At 41.5% G+C, this 18,838-nt stretch overlaps 1 protein-coding gene across 1 annotated transcript in view; it reads right to left on the minus strand.

Annotated features, from left to right (window-relative positions):
• The window catches only part of LOC116314750 (Down syndrome cell adhesion molecule-like protein 1 homolog), an 88,873-nt gene that overhangs the window by 23,999 nt on the left and 46,036 nt on the right, over positions 1-18,838 (minus strand). Inside the window, exons 3-17 of the mRNA XM_039622218.1 lie at positions 15,500-15,646; positions 15,111-15,389; positions 13,803-14,078; positions 11,624-11,923; positions 9,092-9,234; positions 8,315-8,444; positions 6,243-6,521; positions 5,372-5,500; positions 5,029-5,208; positions 3,428-3,633; positions 2,128-2,224; positions 1,849-1,977; positions 1,441-1,608; positions 1,102-1,172; positions 678-918 (exon numbers count right to left, since the gene is read on the minus strand). Of these exons, the coding sequence (XP_039478152.1) occupies positions 678-918; positions 1,102-1,172; positions 1,441-1,608; positions 1,849-1,977; positions 2,128-2,224; positions 3,428-3,633; positions 5,029-5,208; positions 5,372-5,500; positions 6,243-6,521; positions 8,315-8,444; positions 9,092-9,234; positions 11,624-11,923; positions 13,803-14,078; positions 15,111-15,389; positions 15,500-15,646 (2,775 nt within the window). The remainder of the gene's footprint in view (positions 1-677; positions 919-1,101; positions 1,173-1,440; positions 1,609-1,848; positions 1,978-2,127; positions 2,225-3,427; positions 3,634-5,028; positions 5,209-5,371; positions 5,501-6,242; positions 6,522-8,314; positions 8,445-9,091; positions 9,235-11,623; positions 11,924-13,802; positions 14,079-15,110; positions 15,390-15,499; positions 15,647-18,838) is intronic.

Genomic DNA, 18,838 nt, shown 5'->3' on the forward strand with positions numbered 1-18,838 from the left:
CTACGATTGCTCCATCAGTTTACTACACCAGCCTCTTCCATCTCTCCCAAACTGCTTTTAAGCTCGTGTTGCACATTTTTGTCTTTTTGTTGGTCAATTTTTGTCATCAGTGTTTTTTTCAAAAGTATCAACGATTCTCTAATGTGTTTGCTTGGTAAAATATGAATCTTGTGCAACACTTTCCAGCCTAAGAAGAGGGTTTTGCTCTCCAAGTGCTTTTTGTGTTTTAGTCATTCATCCAGTCAGCATTAACCCCTCTACCCACTAATGATCGGGACGTATTGCAGTATCTACACTCTGTCTACACTCACTTTACATGAATCACAGAGGTTCTCTGTGAGCTGGTATTTATAAGAGGGATTGGAATTTCAACAGCCAATATTCATTCTTGCTGAGGCAACAGAGCGAATGTAGTAATTTGAGGTTATACAGCACGGCATGATTTGAAAGAGACCAGACTGCAAAAGCAAGAAGTACAATGGCATGAGAAATAGTGCAGAGGCTGATATTTCATATGACTGACTTTGTCCTTTTCCACTGCACATTTGCACTTATTTGTTTTATTTGTTCCAATATTGCTACAGGTCATTAAGGTAGCCAACATTTACCTTATTATACAGTCCTACAGACAATTAAATCTCTTTACGCGTATGTTGACACAGTTATGTATTGCTCACCGTCTTCTAGTGTTGTAGCATTGATCTCTGAGCTGGAAGGTCCTGTGCCTGCTCTGTTGAAGGCTTGGACAACCACACCATACTGGGCAAACTTCTTCAGGTTGTCCAGTGTGTAGACCTCACTGTCTCCAGTGGCCTTCATCTCCACGATGCTGTACTGGCCATTACTACCCGGGCCGTTTTCTCTGTAACCGATTTGGTAACCGCGGATGACACCGTTCTGCAGCTCCTTCCTTGGAGCCTAAAGGTTGCCATTAGAAAAAAATGTTCTCACATTAGAATCAATATTCATATTGCGAGATTGTGTAATGACATTGACACCTCCACACATACATTAACACAAAAAATAAGTTAATCTGAAGAAAGAATGATAAAATAATATAAGGTAAATCTGGTCAGGAGACAGATCCTTGAAATGCATTACCTTCCATGTGACCCTGATACTCTGAGATGTCACAGGCTGCAGGATGACATCCATTGGAGGACCATCAGGCTCTATAACAAGAGAGACAATGGGACTGAGTGGAGGCATTTCACTAATGTCAGAAAAACATTAACGTTTCCACGTTTCATATTTTTTCTCGAATATTTAGATCAAAACAAGTTTGTTTCAGTTTTATTGAGACCAGCATTCAAAATGATTAGTCAAGGACAGATGTCAGAGTCATAACAGATGCAAACGCTAATTGCTCATACAACAAGCAAAAATAAAATATTTGCCTACATTCAAGCGAGTAGAAAGCAGTGCTGTCAAAAGACTTACGTGCTTCCTCTGTGCTGATAGTGAGTTCCTTGCTAGCCTCGCTCTTGCCTATAGCATTGTAGGAGTACATGCGGATACTGTAGACAGATGCAGGATGAAGATCCACTATGTTGGCCTGGTTGTTGGTTGGAGAGATATTTCGGGTGGCATGCTTTAATTCCCAGGAATCTGACAAAACAGAAGAAAATAGCACATTTTACTACTTCAACACTTTGGATGGACATGGGAAGTTGGGAGGTTGGGAATGCTATTGGCATTCAGTTTAAAATAGCTTCAAATAAAGAAGCTCAAATAAAACAAACACCAACAGCCTAGCAATTTTCAGTGTAGAATATACTGCTACTTTTAGGGTTGACTCCTTTTGCAATACATTAATAAAATAAATCATCAGACTTGACTTTTACTCACCTGTCTTGTTCTTGTATTCAATATCGTAGGATGTAATTACGCTGTTCCCATCAAATCTCTGTGTCCACCTGAGATTCATGCTACGATCTTTCACTTCTCGCACCTCTAGCTCTGGAGGGTCTGGAGGCTCTGAGGTTTAAAATTAGACAAAGTGAACAAAAGGAGGCAAGAAAAAGGAGAAAAAAAGGACCACATGACAGAGTTCAAAGGTGAAGAAAGAGCTTTTATGGAATTAAAGTGAGGATGGTACAGTACGTGCATTTGCACATGAGTGCTTACCTTGCACAGTGAGCTGGATAAGGCCTCGTCCCTCTCCGTAAGAGTTGATGGCATGACAAGAGAAGAAGACTGAATCCTCACGCTCTGCTGGCTTGAGCTGGAGTGAGAAAGGTACAAAGAAAAAAATGTCAACGAGAGAAACAACTCTATGTCTGCATAGACAAACTGTGCAAAGCTTTGTGACGAAGAAGCGCCTTAGTGACAGTTTTTGCTTGACCATGTTTTGTTTGGTATTTAGGTGACTCTGTTCACCTCACTGAAAGGTGTAACAGAAAACAGACACCTGTACACTCGGCACCCACTGCAGTTTGAGTGGCAAGAATCAGTTTTTGCCTAAAAAACATTTGGTTGGTGTGTGAGGTACACATACACCGACAAAACATACAAAACACTTGATCATCGGTGAGGTTGTGACACTCTCTGAATTCAGTGAACACAAAGTTGCTCCTCGTTTATGCGTCTCCCTCCATTACCTTTTGTTAATATCTGAAAAACATGGCATCAGCAGGCTAAAAAAGCTCCGTGCTTTCATTTGAGCCTGGCCAGTGCAGAATTTCAGTTTTAAATGAATTAGGAGACAACCCATGGCTGCTATGACAGCCACGGTATATTAAAGGAAAATTAAGACATAGAGATATTGAGAATTAGAATTTCTGTTTTGAAGCTGGGTTAAGTATATCTATTCTTATATTCCGATAAATTAATTTAATAATAAATTAATTTCTCTTACACTAACTGATCGCTAAATTTGTGGCCAGCACAATTTAACAACAACCCCAAATACACACACTGGTTTTGCTATCTTTGTTCTAATCTTAACCCTAACGCTATGAAGCACAGACAAGGAAGGTACAAAAGTTGACACTGTACCAAATAGTTTGCTTTGCATGGTGAAAGTTACAGCTGTTTTCACACGTGAACTCTGAAATCTCTGGAAAATCACCGTGTGATTTTCCGTTTTGGACCGTGTCTGAAGTTGCACCTTCTGATCGGTTTACTGCGTTACTGTCCCATGAGCGCAATCAGACATTACAGGGATTTTATGGTGGGGAGCTAGGAGGACAAAGACCGTTTAATGTCTAAATTAAGTCTGTCATTAGTGTGCGCACGTACAATGCTGTCGGGTAATATGTTGAAAAATTCAGGGTTGAAGTCTGGGTGTGAAAAAGTAAATCAGAAGAAAAGATTTAAAGCTCATGCATCTGTCAACTGAATAAGAGTCAGTGAGACATTAATGTCTCATTTCATCAGAAATGATCTAGATCTTCTACTATATATAAGTCTTTTTTTTTTTTTTTACCTTGAGTGTTGACAACACCTCATCAGTCTTTTCATTGGGACTGGTGGTAATGGAGTATCGGGGGTTGCGATCAGGGTCGATGACGGTGTCACCCCTTTCCCAGCGGATGATGATGGGCCATTCTCCCCTGGCTGTGCAGTTCAACTCCTTCAAGTGACCCTTCTTAGCCATGGTCGTGTTGGGGTGACTGGTGATCATTGCTGGGACTGGAAGGAGACGGGAAATGGAGTGTGAGATGAAGAGAAGGCAAGAATAAATGGGGTGAAGCAGGCAGAAATGGTAACAGTAAACAGATTGATGAGAGGGATGTCAGATGACAGAAGCAGATAAAAGAGGGGAGAGGGAGGAAGGAAAAGAAAGAGTAAGTGGATAATAAGCAGGGTTTAAGTGGAAAAGCAGAAAGAAGGGAAATAGCAGAGAGGAGAAAGGTGGGATAACTGGCAGTTGAAAAAGGTGGAGTTCAGAGTAGCCAAGTTCCATTGGAGTAAAGTAATGAAGAGCTGTGGTCAATGAGGTAAAGTCAATAAACCTCCTTCCTCATTCTCCAATAGTTAACACTGGGGTCTAGGTGAATGAAGAGGCAAAAACGATACACTCTACCTTTCGTGTACACTCTATACACAAAATCCCTTTACACACTCAATCTTCTCTCTCCAACAGACACACGGGCACACGCACTCATTTGCACACACACAAAATATCGATCTGAGGAGGCTTCTGCTGTTTTGTTTTCATCACTTATTCATCTCACCCTCCCTCTTTTCCTCTTTTCCTCCCTCTCCGCTGAGTGAAACAGACAGAATTGAGGGAGGCAGAGGAGAGGAACGGTTCAATCAATAACACTAACACCAGAAGGGGAGAGAGAAAGAGAAAGGGAGCGAGAGAGAGAGGGAGAAGGGGGCAACCCTGTGATAGAAAAACATGATGAAACTAGTAGATAGATTTATGTGCAGCTTGTTATATGTGTCTGTGTGTACAAGTGTCAAAAGGTGTCAGAATATTAAGCCTTGACATCTCTTGATTACAGATTTTTGGTCAAGGTCAGTGTACTGCATACTAAAAAATATATTGGCATCATATAACGCTCTACTAGATGCTGACGGTCAGTGTGTCTGTGTGTGTTTGCATACATATTCTCCCTGTGGAGTTTCACATTAGATTACATAGGGTGTTACTGACGTCGAGGGCAGGTTGAAGAGATTGATTGCAGATAATGGTTAAGCTCAAAGTCATTTTGATCGTCTGTAGACAGATCCCGAGAGTCAAAAGATCAATCGCTGAGTTGCTTGCTTTGTCAATGTCTATCGCAGATACACACACACACACTTTTTTCTCATTCTATACTGTATGTTTTTTCACTTATGTCCACGGTCACCTTTGCTCTTTGAGTCTACGATGGTGCATGTATGTGCGTGTACGGTTGTGCCGAAAGAGAGAGTGTTGCGAGCTGGCTCATTGGTTTGACACGGTTAGTGAGTGCATGTGGATGAAGACCGATAAAGAGGGAGCGCTGGAGCATCCTAGATGGCCTCACTGCAGTCGTCTGCGTAGCGAAGAAGTCATACCCTGCTACATTAACCAGTGCAAGTTTGTATACTCACTCTTAACTGTGAGCACCATGCTTTTGCTGATGTCTGAGCCCACGCCGTTGGAGGCCTGACAGAGGTAGAAGCCCCGATCCTCTTCCAGGACATGTCTGATAAGTAAAGAGCCATTATTCATGATCTGAATACGGCCCGTCAGAGGCACAGGGTGGTACTGCTGTGGGTTCCCAATACCCGCTGGACAGAGAGAGAGTGAGCAAAGGAACATGAGATTATGATGTAGTTAACTAGCAGCATTTTACTTTGCACAGAATAGATATGACAATGTGCAGAGAACAGCTGACGGAGGCACATCGCAGTACATAAATAAAGAATTTAGGATCGTATAAAACTCATGTACCTAATGCACCTTTGGCATGCTTCCACATGACCTTAGGAGGAGGGTATCCATCAACAGAACAGTTCAGGATAGCTGACTTCCCATAGATCCCATCCTGGTTATTGGGCTGCACCACAAACCGAGGAGGCACTGGAGAATATTAAACATGAGATTGATATTTCTGTTATTATTTCAATAACCTATAATGTTTAGTGAGGAAATGGAGATGAGTATGAATTTAAAAACCCAACATATACTAAGAGTTGTCCTTAGTTGAAATTTTGATAGCTGATGATGATGGAGAGCGCTGTTTAACAAGTTAATCAATTGAAATGAGACTGCAAAGGCCATGGAATATAATTCATATACATTTTAAACTCATCAAACTATTCAGTCACCGTTTAAGTGCCTTCACACCGCAAAAGTATCCCTGCATCCTCTCATCGTGCAGGTTACACTTTTTACCTTAATTTTTCAAGTTGTGCAAAAAAAGGCTTTGTAAGAGGTGACATAGACTTCACCCAAAATAACCCTTTCTTCAAGTGTTAATGTGCTGATAATTAAAGAGAGAAAAATCTAATGTTACTTGGGGGATGTGGAGATGTCCTGTAATACTTTAAAAATCTTATCTTTTTTGTGTTGTGTTGTGTTTTGAAAAATGTGGCATTAAACCAAAAAGGTATTGGAATATCAAAATTAGAAGTGAAGGATCCAGTGCAAATCAGTTCTGCTGTTTGATTTTTGACCATTTTTATTTTTATCATCCAGGTCCTCCATCTTTATTCAAGTGGAATACCAAATTTCCAAAGTGCTCCTTTTTCCTCCATTTGTCCTTCATCCCTTTCTAAATATCTCTTTCATATTCTCTCTTTTGTGCTCTTTCTTTTCTTACCTGTAACTGTGAGCTGCCTCTCTGTGCTGACAGTGGCAGCATCATTGCTGGCAATGCAGGTGTAGTTGCCATTGTGCTTGAGCGACACCTTGGATATCTGGAGGGAGCTCATGAACTCCTTCGTGTCGATAGTGATGCCCGAAGAGGGCACGATCTCCTGGCCGTCCTTGCGCCACGTGATGCGTATGGGCATGTCTCCAGACGACACCACGCAGGCAATGTACATCAATTTACCGATGGAAGTCGGAGGGAAGTCAAATGGCTGGATCAGTGGAGGAACTGAGACAGGTAGAAAAGATAGAGAAATTGGATGAAAGAGTCCAAAAAATAACCAAAACAAATAAGAGAAATACAAGGTCCAAGGTATAGTGGGAAGGGGAGGGTGAATAGATATGCAGAGACAAAGTATGGGAGAAATAGTGAAATGAAATAAAAGAAGATAAGTAAAAGAGATAGAGCGGTTAGATGAAAGAGAGTGGAAAATAGAAAAGGCAAGGGTACATAAAAAGGCAAGGACAGGCAGCAGGGTGAAATAAAGGGTATATAGAGAGAAGTCAGTATAAGGCAAAGAGAGAATGGAAATAAAGAAAAAAATGAATGAAAACAGTTAGAGGGCTGTTTAAATGAGCAGGGTGAGTAAAAGGTGAAGACACAGATTTTAGGCAGATATGAATAAATGAAGTATAGAGAAGAGAGACGGAGTCAGATGTGAAGGCATAGAGAGGATATGGGCAGACACACAGTTTTGAAGATTCAGGGGCATCTCGAGGACATGGAGTGGGAGAGTGAGTGGTGCAAAGGGAGAAGAGGTGAAATGAGAAAAACAGTGAAGAGATAAAAAAGACTGTGTTAGACTGGGCATGGTTCAGAATCTATCATTTTCAACTGACAGTCTGATTGGTAAACTAGTGGTCCAACTGTCTGTGAGACTGCGGGAGATCAAAAACATGATTTCTTGAGTCTTTCATCTAAGCCTTCACTCCCAAAAGCTTCTGCAGCCCGGCCTACTAGCCCACTACCCACTCTGCAGCCGCCTGTGCCCCCTACCAACCCCTCCACTCCACCCTACCCTGCCCTGCTAAAACCAGCCCATAATAGCTGCTCTAATTAGAGCCCCATCCACAGGGGGAAGAAGAGTGTTACCATGGATACCGGCAGAGGTGATGGTGGTGGTTTGGAGTGGGGGATGAAGTGGAGGTTGTTGTTGGTGGAGGTGGGGGGGGGGGACTACAGCTGAGACATCTGGGGGATTTAATCTGGGCCTCGTTAAAATTCATCTAATTAAATCAAAGACATGACAAGCACACATTCATACAAGCACATACCTAAACCCGGCAAACGTGTGCATGCACCCAAATGTGCCTGTATACTCACATGTGCATGTATGCACAGACCACTGAGCCCCTGAAATTTCACACATCATGCCAATGTCAAGCAGACACACACACACACACACACGCCACGCTTATACTCGACAACTTCCTAAAACAAACACATTGTTCTGTTGCAGCTGAGAGCAGAGACAAATAACATACAAGGTGACATGCAAAATACACACTCATAGTCATCTCTCGCACACACACAGACACACACATATTATATATATATATATGCATGAGTATGATATGCGCACACACAAATCGTATACAATAGCTCTCCTGCTCTATGTAATTGCTGAGTGGTTGAGAGCTCACACTAGGCCACTCCGCCCCTTAATCAGGGGTTATTAGAGGCAATGCATACAGCTTTGTTCTGTCTTCTCCCTCTGCTTCACTCACACCATCTTGCTCTAAACCAGTTTTGCTCCCCAGCATGTCTCTTACAATCATTCTCATTAGCATTCATAATTTCTTTTTTTTGTGACACAGTAAAACAAAGTCAGATTACTATAAATTCTGGTTCTATATAATTTTGCTCGTAGTATATTCATCTCTTTTTTATTTTCAGAATTTACATCACTGAGAGAAGATTATGTGCATACTCATGTCATAATGCCCCTGCTGTATGCAGCTACCCAAAAACAGATACCGACCAGCGGCTACTGTTTCAAAGCTGTGACCTCTGTGACTTACCTTTGACAGTAACATAAACAGTCTGTGTGATAAAGAGCTGCGGTTGGATGAGCACGCTACAGACATAGGCCCCCTCGTCCATCCCTTTCTGAACATCGCTGAGCTTTAGAGTCCCGTTCTCATACACCACCTGGACAGACATCAGCAGCATTGAAGTTAAAGAAGAGGATGATCACACATATGAGACATACTTCCTTTGCAAATTAATTTCTTTCCCTTTTTTAAGGATTTTCCAGATTCCATACAGGAATTTTTTCTGTACACTACTAAATCAAATAGGACCAAAACAGTGTAATGTAACAGGCCTGTATCATACAATAAAAAGTAACAGCGATGCCACTGATCATTACGTCAGTGTTTCAGACAGCAAAATCCCTTTTTTATGGTTAAACACTTGCTTAAGCTTTCATTTTAACAAGGATGTATAAAGATCACGCTCTATGTAAAGCCACACTGTCTAAAAATAAATTAACAATTTTAATATATATATATAGATATATATACATACAAATTTTTGTAATTTTGTCCAGCTATGTTATTCTAAGTTATGAGATTCATTGTTTTTTATTTTATACGTACAGTGAATATGCAATATTTCTAAATAACAGCTGTTAAACGACAAGAACACAAGCCTTTTACAGATAATCTATACACACAGTGAGAAATATGTGTATAGATTAAATGCTTTATAGTGCTGTATGAAAAACCAATACCGAGATATATTTTTATTTATCTATTCATTTATTTTGGAGCAGAAATGGAGAGCACTAACTCTACCTGGCGATGGTTGTCAGGCAGTAGAAGTCCCTCCTTGTACCAGTTTATTGAGTAATAAGGGTACCCAATCACACGACAGTTTATGAAAGTGTTTCTTCCTGCTACGGCGGTGATATTCTTCATTGGCCGAATCCTTGGAGGACCTGATGTAGAGAGCAAGCAAATGGGGAGAGAAATGGAAAAACAGAAAGAGAGATGGGTTGATCAGAAAGAAGAGAGGGGGAAAAAAGAAGTGTATTAATTGACGGTGTCAGAAGCAGGTCACGGGAATTTTAGGAATAACGGGGAGGGTTGTAGGGGAGGGGGGCTGGGGAGGGGGAGTGGACAGAAGAGGAGAAAAGCTTGCAGAGGAGAGGGAGAAAGAGAGGTTAAAATGGCCTGCCGTAGTGTTAAGTTTCTTTTCTGATGGAAACAGTTTCTCACCCAACCTTTAGATGATTTCTCTGGAAAATATATTCACACCATTTCTCACCGATGTGGGATCTTGAGGAATTTTTTTAGGTTTATGGAGATTACATATACTAAGACGTTTACTAAAATAACCTTATAAACATGAGCTACATTTTTTTTCAGGTTTAGGCAGGGCATAAGTTGGATAAAAGTGGCTCATGTCTTTCTTCCTTTGATAATTTGCACTGTTTCTTTTAGGAGAAAGCAGAAACTAGAAGAAGAAAACACAGGAATTCTGCATTTCAGACAGCAATGTTGTTGTTTACAGGTCAGACTGGGCTAGAGATGGTAATTTTATTTAATGCTACTGACATTTAAACACACCGGCATTTAATATAATTGACTGCATGACATCTCTAAAAAGAGAGTGTGAAATACAGAGAAAGGGAAAGCGAGTGGGTGAAACCAATGGGGAAAAAAACCCTGCTAAAATGACACTTGACTGTATTCTGTACTTCATTTAGAGGCCTTCATTTTGTGAGAAGATAGCACTTTTACATATGAGCCCAGTAATAACAGAGTTTTCATTCATGCTGACCAACCAATTCTGATGGTTTCAAAGCAAATCTTTGGGTGTAAAAGCCCGCCCTTGTTTGTGTCAGTGTCTGAAATGCGCTTTATCTTTTCCACAGTTCTAAACTATGACAAACATGTTATTTAAATGTTGTGATCCAATAGTGACCACAACAAGCAACTAGTAAAAAGCTCAACTACCTCAGTATAAAGTATTGCCAAGAGGCATAGAAAGGCTGAGGACAGGTAGACAGGCAGTCAGGCCGATACAAAATGTGTTTCTGTTTAGCATCATTGGAAGACACTGTGAGCTATCACTCAATCATCTGTCACTTCTTTGTTGACCTCCTCGCCACTGTTCGTCTTGTATCTTTGTTTTTGTCTCTCCTTCCCGTCCCCCTACCTCTCACTTCTCTCTGTCTCTCTCCCCTCCCTTTCGCAGCATGTGCCAACCTTTGAAGTCGCAGCTCTGACGAGTCAAAGATGTATTATTCAGCAGCACCGTGTCACACAAACACAGATACCGTGTTTGTGTGACACGCGTGTGCTCAACTATGTCTGTGTGGCTCAGAATGCTTGCTGTGGGTCCCTCGCTGAATGAGATAAGTTGGGCGTATCACATTTGAGTGAGTGGATAAGCATAGCGCTGTGCTGCTGTTTCATTTCTGAATGTCTGTGTCCATGTATGCGTCGTGGCTGTATTTGTGTCAGTTTGTGTTGCATGTAGGCTTGAAACTCTCTGGCAGCGGGGCTCATTCTCACTCCAATGATCGTTCTGGCATGTCTGCTTCGGGCAGGCTCACATGTCACAACTACACATCTCACCAATGGACAATGAAAGCAGAGAGAGTGTGTGTGTGTGGGAGAGAGGGAGATGGAGACAGTGATACAGCCCTGTTCAGTGGTGTCACTCCTCATTCTTGTTATCTCAGACGACAATGACATCACCTGTCCTGTCACCAGAGTTTACCATCACTCCCTCAACATACAATGCCACTCCCCTTCTCTTATTCTTCTCCCATTTCATGTACTCTGTCTCACCTACTTCTCTGTCTTTCTGCGCCTTCTTAGGTTTCTTCGTTTAAGTCTCAGATTACCTTAATGTCACGTCCTCTCCATTAACAACTCACAGTATAAAGCTGGAAAGTTTCCATTTGAATATTCTATCTCCCTGCAAGCAAGCTTATGTGTGTACATATTGATGTGAATACAATTAGATAAATTTGATGGATGACTTGGTGTATTTGCCTTATCTATGCATGAGTTTACACCAGCACATATGCAGCTGGAGGACTCAAACTACACATCAAAGAAGACAGAAAGAGACAGAGTATATGGGCTAGTGAAGAAAAAATACACTCCCTTGTAAGATTAATGTGTAGGTAGAAAGATGGACAAACAAATTTAAAAAAGGAAAAAAGAAAATTTTGAAAATATACATATATACGAGGAAGCAAAACACACATACAGAGAAAGAGGGAGAGATATAGAAGGGTACAGGAGAGGGTGGGGTAGGGGTCAGGCTATGAGAAGCCTCTGTATGACTGATATTGAAAAGTAGACAGGCACCTCTTACGTTTATGCGCGCTTGGTACTCAGCACTACCGGCTGAGTTTCGTGCGGCGCACCGATACACTCCACCATCACGAATCTGTGGGTTGCTGACGTTCACATGGCTCACGGTGCTGCCGTCAGACAGGGTGTACTGACTGGCTCTGACACGCGACAGATCTCTGGCCACAGGCTCGTCGTCCAAGGTCCAGGTGATGGTGGGTGGAGGCGCTCCTTTGGCAGCACACATCAGGGAAAACGGCTCACCAGGGACAACCACCCTCTCACTGAAGGAGGCAACAATACGGGGTGTGCCATCTGGAAACAATCACAAGAGATGTGAAGTGTGAATATGGAGGAAAAATGTTACTTTTGCTTCTTTCTAAGCTAATTTCCTGAGTTCAATCTTTAAGCCCACTCTCTTCTGATTTGCCCCTAGCAAAGAGAATTTGAACAGCAGGTAGGCGGGGCTTCTGTGCTTGTAGCCAGAGGTGTGTCCCTGAGATGACCCTATTAACGAGTTCCTCTTTCGCTGACAGAGCAACAAAGTCTTTAGAGTAGAATGAAGCCTGAAACACAGTGTATACAAGAACAACAGAGTCAATTTTAACCAGCTTGAAAGTCAATATCTGATATGACTCGTAATTTCTTCAGATAGTTTTAAGCAATAGTTCTTCAGACTTTTTGAAGCTTTAAAACTCTTATTTGGATGTTGGCTGCCTTTTCACCCATTCTCTGTCAAGATGATCCCCCGCTGGTTCAGTAATGTTGAGGTCTGAGCTCTGGGGAGGCCAATCCACGACTGATAGTGTTCCACTGTGTTTTTCTATCCAGATATTTTATTGCATTAGCAGTTTGTTTGGGATCAGTGCAGAAAAATCAAGACACTTTCCAGATGATATTGCATGACGGATCAAATTCTGATGGCACTTTTCTGCATTCATAATTTCATCAATTTTGACAGCCAGTTCTTGTGGAATACCTCAGCCTTTTCTCCCTGTCTTGCTCCCTTAAGAACAGCTTCTTGACAGCCACCTTTCCACTGAGACCATTTCTGATCAGGCTTTGGCAAAAAGTATATGGATCAACTAAAGGGCCAGATGCATCTCTCAGGTCCTGTGTCATGTCTTTGCTGGAATTTTTTTCTTATTTCATAAGAAGACGGTTTCCAAGTCTTGTTCATCTGCTGTAAACAGTTTTCTGAGCCTGCCACTTCTTCTTTTATAACCCACTTTCAGTCCAGTTTCACATTGCACACCATACAAAAATATGACACTTTTTCTATGGCGTTATTTTTGTGCCTCTATTCTGAGTGCACGTAAAAAAATTTTTTGCAAGTGCAAATGTTGCATTTTGAGGATAAAATTATTTTGAGCAAAGAAACGTTTAATTTGAGCGAACAAAATTCATTGCTTGTGCAAGAAATGTATTTCAGTGTTTGCTATTATCCATATCCACACACAATAACAGCCCTCTCGCTCAGTTGTTGGCATTTGCTCTTGCTCAGATCTCTGCTCTGTGCGCTGACGGACATCTGCAGACCTGCTCAGCGGAAAATGGCTTAACCCAAACATACAAAACACATTCTTCTGAAAATGGCCAGGTACAAGAACTGGTCTGAATATGGATAAAAAAGCAGCAAAGAAATCTTGAACAACTGTTGCTCAACTGTTACAAAAAAATAAAAATTTCAAGTCGGGCTCCTTGTAAGGAAAATATAGGGAAATTAGGAGTAGCTCAGGACTTTGTGCAGTACTCTACGTTGAGATGATTATGTAAAACGCTGGCAATATTTAACCCACATAGGCCCATAATAGTCATAGCTGGTTACTCCAACCCTTATGGAGGAAAGCAAAGCAGACTTTTTGGGGAAAAATATGGATATGTCTTCATGTGTAAGTTGGAATGATTACTTTCTGTGACTTTATGTAAGAGAGCGATTCGATAAAAACTAAAATGATATATTCTGATTTCCTAGGATTAAGTATGGTTGTGGTTGGGGCTGGGATTGTCAACAATGACTGCTTAGACTTCAGAGGGTTAATATGAGTATAGACCACTGTAACAGTATATGCATAATAGTAATTAACAAAAAGCTGTTTGTTGTTTATTATTTTTTCCTTTTCTATATGTGAACAGTTTTGAGTAATAGACACAGACAATTTCTTACAAATATTAGAAGCATAAATTTCCATACCTTCTAGGAGAATGATGGAGAAGTCCTGGGCAGTCTGGCCTTTGCGTGTGGCAAAGCACTGGTAAGCACCCGAGTGTCTTTTTTGTGCAGCAGAAATGAACAGCGTCTCATTGTGAGCACCCTGGATGGAAAAGTGCTGATCAGGCAAAACAGGTTCTGTGTTGCGGTACCAGGACACCATATAGTGAGGAGAACCTTGAACAGCACAGGAGAGGATGACTGTACTGCTGATCCCTGTCTTCAGATTTTTGGGAGACAAGGTGACCCGCAGTGGCTCTAAAGGTAGTAGAAGGAACAGGTAAGGCAAAGTAAATTAAAAAATGAAAAGGGATGAAGCGGTAAGCAGCAAGCAAGCACAGAAGCCAGTTACTAGCCAAATATTGAAGGTACAAAAACTGGTGCGTGTCCCTCAGGCACTAAAAGGTGTATTATTTGCATTGCTGAACAAGAGCAATTTTTATTGAGCTATGCTGTGCTGTTCAACACAAATAACATGTTGGTATAATAAGTCTGTGCTTCCTGTATGTATATCATTTTTCTGTCTTTTTGTGTGTGTGTGTGTGCGCACGCTCTAAGCAGTGAGGAAAACCGAGACAGAAAGACAGAAAGGGGAGAAAATGTCAGTGAGCAATAAAGCAGCTGGTGTTAGGTGCTGGAGGCTGCTGAATGTGTGTGAGCATGTGTGTCTCTGTGACAATGAATGTGTAAGACTTTCTTCATGGGCACTGAGTGTATATACTGTATGCTTGTCCAAATTTGTGTGTGTGCGTGTGTGTCCCACCTTGCATGCCCTGTCACTTGAGGTTTGCAGGCTGTGCAATGATGTGCCCTGTGGCCAGTGTACTCAGTGTCCACTAACTCTTCTCAAGCCACCCTCAAATTTCATCTCCAATCTTTACCAACTCCATAACCTCCTCTAAGTGTTCTGTGTCTTCTATGTGTGTCACCTTTTAACATCTCTTATATTAACATTAACGTTACTGTATATATTCCATAACCTTCTCCTCTCTCTCACACACCCATCGGAAAATGGAGCGACGGGCCTGCATGACCACTGTTCTCTGTCACTGTGGAGACGCTTCACTGCGGTTTGAGAACACAGTGGGGGAGCAAGCCATCCTTAAATATCAAGCTCATGCTCGACCTAGACGAGGGTGGCCACGGCAGAACCGACAGAGCTTAAAAGATGTCTCTATTGCGGTTTGTGTCCTGATGTCACATTTACTACTTCTGCCTATTGCACCCAGTTGCTGTTTGAGTGGAACACTGGAGGACAGGACAGGAGAGGCAAATTAAAAATTTACCCACCTATCACGTTGAGGTGACCCGTCACCTCTTTGGAGCCAAAGCTGTTGGTGACCTCACAGATGTAGTTGCCACTATCCTCGAGTCTCAAGTCTGAAATGGTGAGACCAGTGATGCGCCGTGTCCAGCGCGAGTCTGCTGGTAATGGTCGACCATCCTTTAGCCAACGGATGGTCGGGTTTGGATATCCAGAGGCGATGCAGGGCAGCTCCACATTATGCCCCACCTGCACCTCACCGGACTGGAAACTGTCCAGCACTGACGGGGTGGACTCCGTAGGGTCTGTAGGTTATAAAGGTCACAAAAAGGTTTTGCTGATTTTAAACACCAAAAATCTCAAAAACTAAAACTTAAACACAAGTCTCTTTTTCATAGAGTAACTTGTTGCTTACCCAAAACAGAGAGCCTGGCTCCGTTGCTCTGGCGAGTCTCTCCACTGTACTTGTGCTTTGTGATGCAGCGGTAGGTGGAAAGGGCGTCTTCCTTCTGCACTTCTGAGATGTACAGCGCGCCAAATGAGGTCAGGAAGAATCGATTGCCTGTGGAGGAGAACAGAACAGGAGCGGGTCAAAAAATCATACATGCTTTTTATGTATATCCTGTTTTACCTTTTGTAGGACTGAATAATAACAGCATGTTTTCCATTTGATCATTTAATTACACATGTATAAGTTCTCAGGATTCACAAAGGTAACCCTATAAGCACTATATGGACAAGTATTGGATCCCAACTCTGTCTTTGAATTCGGATGTTTTCAGTCCCATTGCCACTGCTCAGCAGTCTACCTTTACAAACATTTTTGTGAAGGAACGGGTTTTTCCAAAGAGCTCACTGAATTTGAATGTGGCACTGTAATAGGATGCCACAGCCCCAACAAGTCGGTTTTCCACCCTAGATTTTCCATGATCAACTGTGAGTGGTATTATTGTAAAGTGGAAGTGTTTAGGAACCACTTCAAAAGTGGCAGGCTGCATTCAATTACAGAGTAGACAAAGTATGTAAAAATCACCAAGTCGATAACTGCAGAGATCCAAACCTGCTCTGGCATTAACATCAGCATTAAAAACTTTGCACCAGCAGCTTCATGCCATGGGTTTCCATGGCTGAGCAGCTCCTGTAGGTGTTAAGGGTAGGTGGCCCAGAGCTTTTGTTCATATAGCATATGTGTGCTGCTGAAGAGTTGGGGCTACTCGCTTCACCAACACTGAGCATATTTGTAAGGAAAAAAAAATCACAGTTTTTGGAAGATAAAAAGCACTTCTATAATATACATGTCATCAAAAGACCCGATCACGGCACTTAGGTGAACACACGGGTGCTTTTAACTGACTCTGTCCTGTTCTTTTATTGAGATGTACACAACGGGAAAAAGACATTTGAGAGGAACGAGAAAGAGAAAAGAGAGTGGGGAGTTATTGTAAGCGTTAATAATTGATGTGTCGGTGCGTGTTATGGTAACAGCAGATTAGCGTCATTTTCATGTCACATCAGTGACTGCTTGGACTGGCTGTGATTTATCTGCATGTCAATAGACAGAGTATCTGCACATGTGTGTATGTGAGAGTGAAGAAAAAGAGAAGGAAGGAAAGGAGATGAGGAGAGTGTATTTCAGTGTTTCATTCTTTCCGCTTCTCTGAGTCTTTTTGTATTCTGTTCCCCCCAAAGGGTTATTTTAGACAGTGTGCACTTCAGAGTTTGTAGTAGATTGCAGATTGTTTGGTTATGTGAATGCTATTACAGTGTGTGTGCGCGCATTTGTGCTAGTGTCTGTGTGTGTGAGAGTGTATGTGAGTGTAAGAACATGGTGACTGTTGTTTGCCGTACACGATGTTTCAATGTCTCTTTGCAGTGTTGACAAGAGAGAGCTTTAGTAAAATGCAGGTGCATTGAATAGTTGAATACTAGAAATATGTGCCAAGCACAAAAAAACACTCTTACTCACTCACACACACACACACACACACACACACACACACACACACACACACACACACACACACACACACACACACACACACGCACACGCACACACACACACAGCTCCAAGCAATAGGTCAGCGCCTAGTCATAGCAGAGCATTATTATTGTTTTTTAGGGGTTTTTTTTAGAAACTCTTAGGCTGCTAGCAAATCAATTGGTTTATGGAAAACAGCTAATGTAGTGTTAAAACTTTATTGCTACTGTTTGTATTTTATACACTTAAATTGTAAAGTTCTAATCAGGAACATAGCTAATAATCATATTACTGCCAAGATGATTTACATAATTAATCGTTTATGTTTTTATTCCTTTATTATGTCTGGCAAACAGTGAAAAATGTGTATAATGAGTATATGCATATGTTTAGTGTGTATTAAGTATCAATAACCAGCTTTGTATCTGTCTATGTGTGTGTGAGTGTGTGTGTCTCCTACCACAATGTGTGCAACAAAATCAATGCATTTTATGGCTGCACAAGTCCATCCAAAGGAGATTTATAAAACAGAGGAGACTGACCTGGCTTTCTGCCACACACACACTAACAAGACTGAGATATGGCGGAGAGTCGCCGCTGTACTTCTTCACCACAGTCACACCTTGGCATTAACCTTTGGTAATAAATGCAGTCCATGGGGTCTGTTTGCAATTGTACATCAATTCTTTTCTGTTATCTTGGTTGTTAACACAGTTTAAAAACATAAGTCAAACATGGCTCACAGACTTGTCAACAAACATTTTGTTAGAGTTATTGAAGTCTACAAGAAGACTCAGATGACCTTTCAACTTGTTTGGTGTATTTATTCATTATTTGATGAGCTATATTCACCTGGATGAAATCTGATCACAGTACCGTCCAATGCAATGCAGAGCACTTTGTGTGTTTTACATAGAACTAATTCCTTTTACAAAGACTTTTTCTTCTTTAGGCCTCAGTCGCACATATCTAGAGACATGTCAGTGACCCCCTCCAACCTCTGGTCGGTAGGTAAGGTGTGTTCCCTGATGCTTACTAGCATATCACTATGGCCGCCTTTAGTTTTCATTCAAGATGCTGACTTGCCCAAAAACACTTGATCAAAGCAATCTGCTAAAATAAAGACTGCTGCAAATGCAAGTAGGTGCACAGCATACTTCTTTGCAAACAATTTCACCTAACAACTGCCAGCAACTTCCAGGACTACTTGCCCACCAGTTGGAGACTACACTTTTTTTCTCTAATAACAGGGTCTTGCCAGGTGGTCGGTTGGGAGGGTGGGGATTGCTTTGCTGACCTAGGTCACTAGGCCTGTGTGTCTGGGGCCTTATACACTGTCATCCAATTACAGATTGTTTGTCAATACCAGGCATAAATTGAGTGATTTATTTAAGACTAGTTTTGTAAGCCAAATAAGACATCATTATAAAAGTTGCTTTATATAACCATTTTCTTAACTAGGGTCAAAAGGCCACAATACCAGCTGATAATAGGCAAAAGACAGCCTGGAGAAGTCATGAGTCTATCACAGAGCTTACACAGAGAATGAGAACCATCCAAACTCACATCCACTACAACCAATTTGGAATCATCAATTATAGTGACATTTAGGTCTTCGGTCATGAAATGGCAGTTAATTCTTTTTTGGCTGATCAACTAGTCAATTAACACAAAACAGGATTTAATGCATTTGAACTAATCGCGAAAGAGGCATTATAAAATCTTTGTGTGTGTGCAACTAAGCTGTCAGATTTCTGAATATGCATACACACGGCA

This window comes from Oreochromis aureus, linkage group 14, assembly GCF_013358895.1.
Source record: "Oreochromis aureus strain Israel breed Guangdong linkage group 14, ZZ_aureus, whole genome shotgun sequence".
Classification (NCBI taxonomy): domain Eukaryota; kingdom Metazoa; phylum Chordata; class Actinopteri; order Cichliformes; family Cichlidae; genus Oreochromis; species Oreochromis aureus.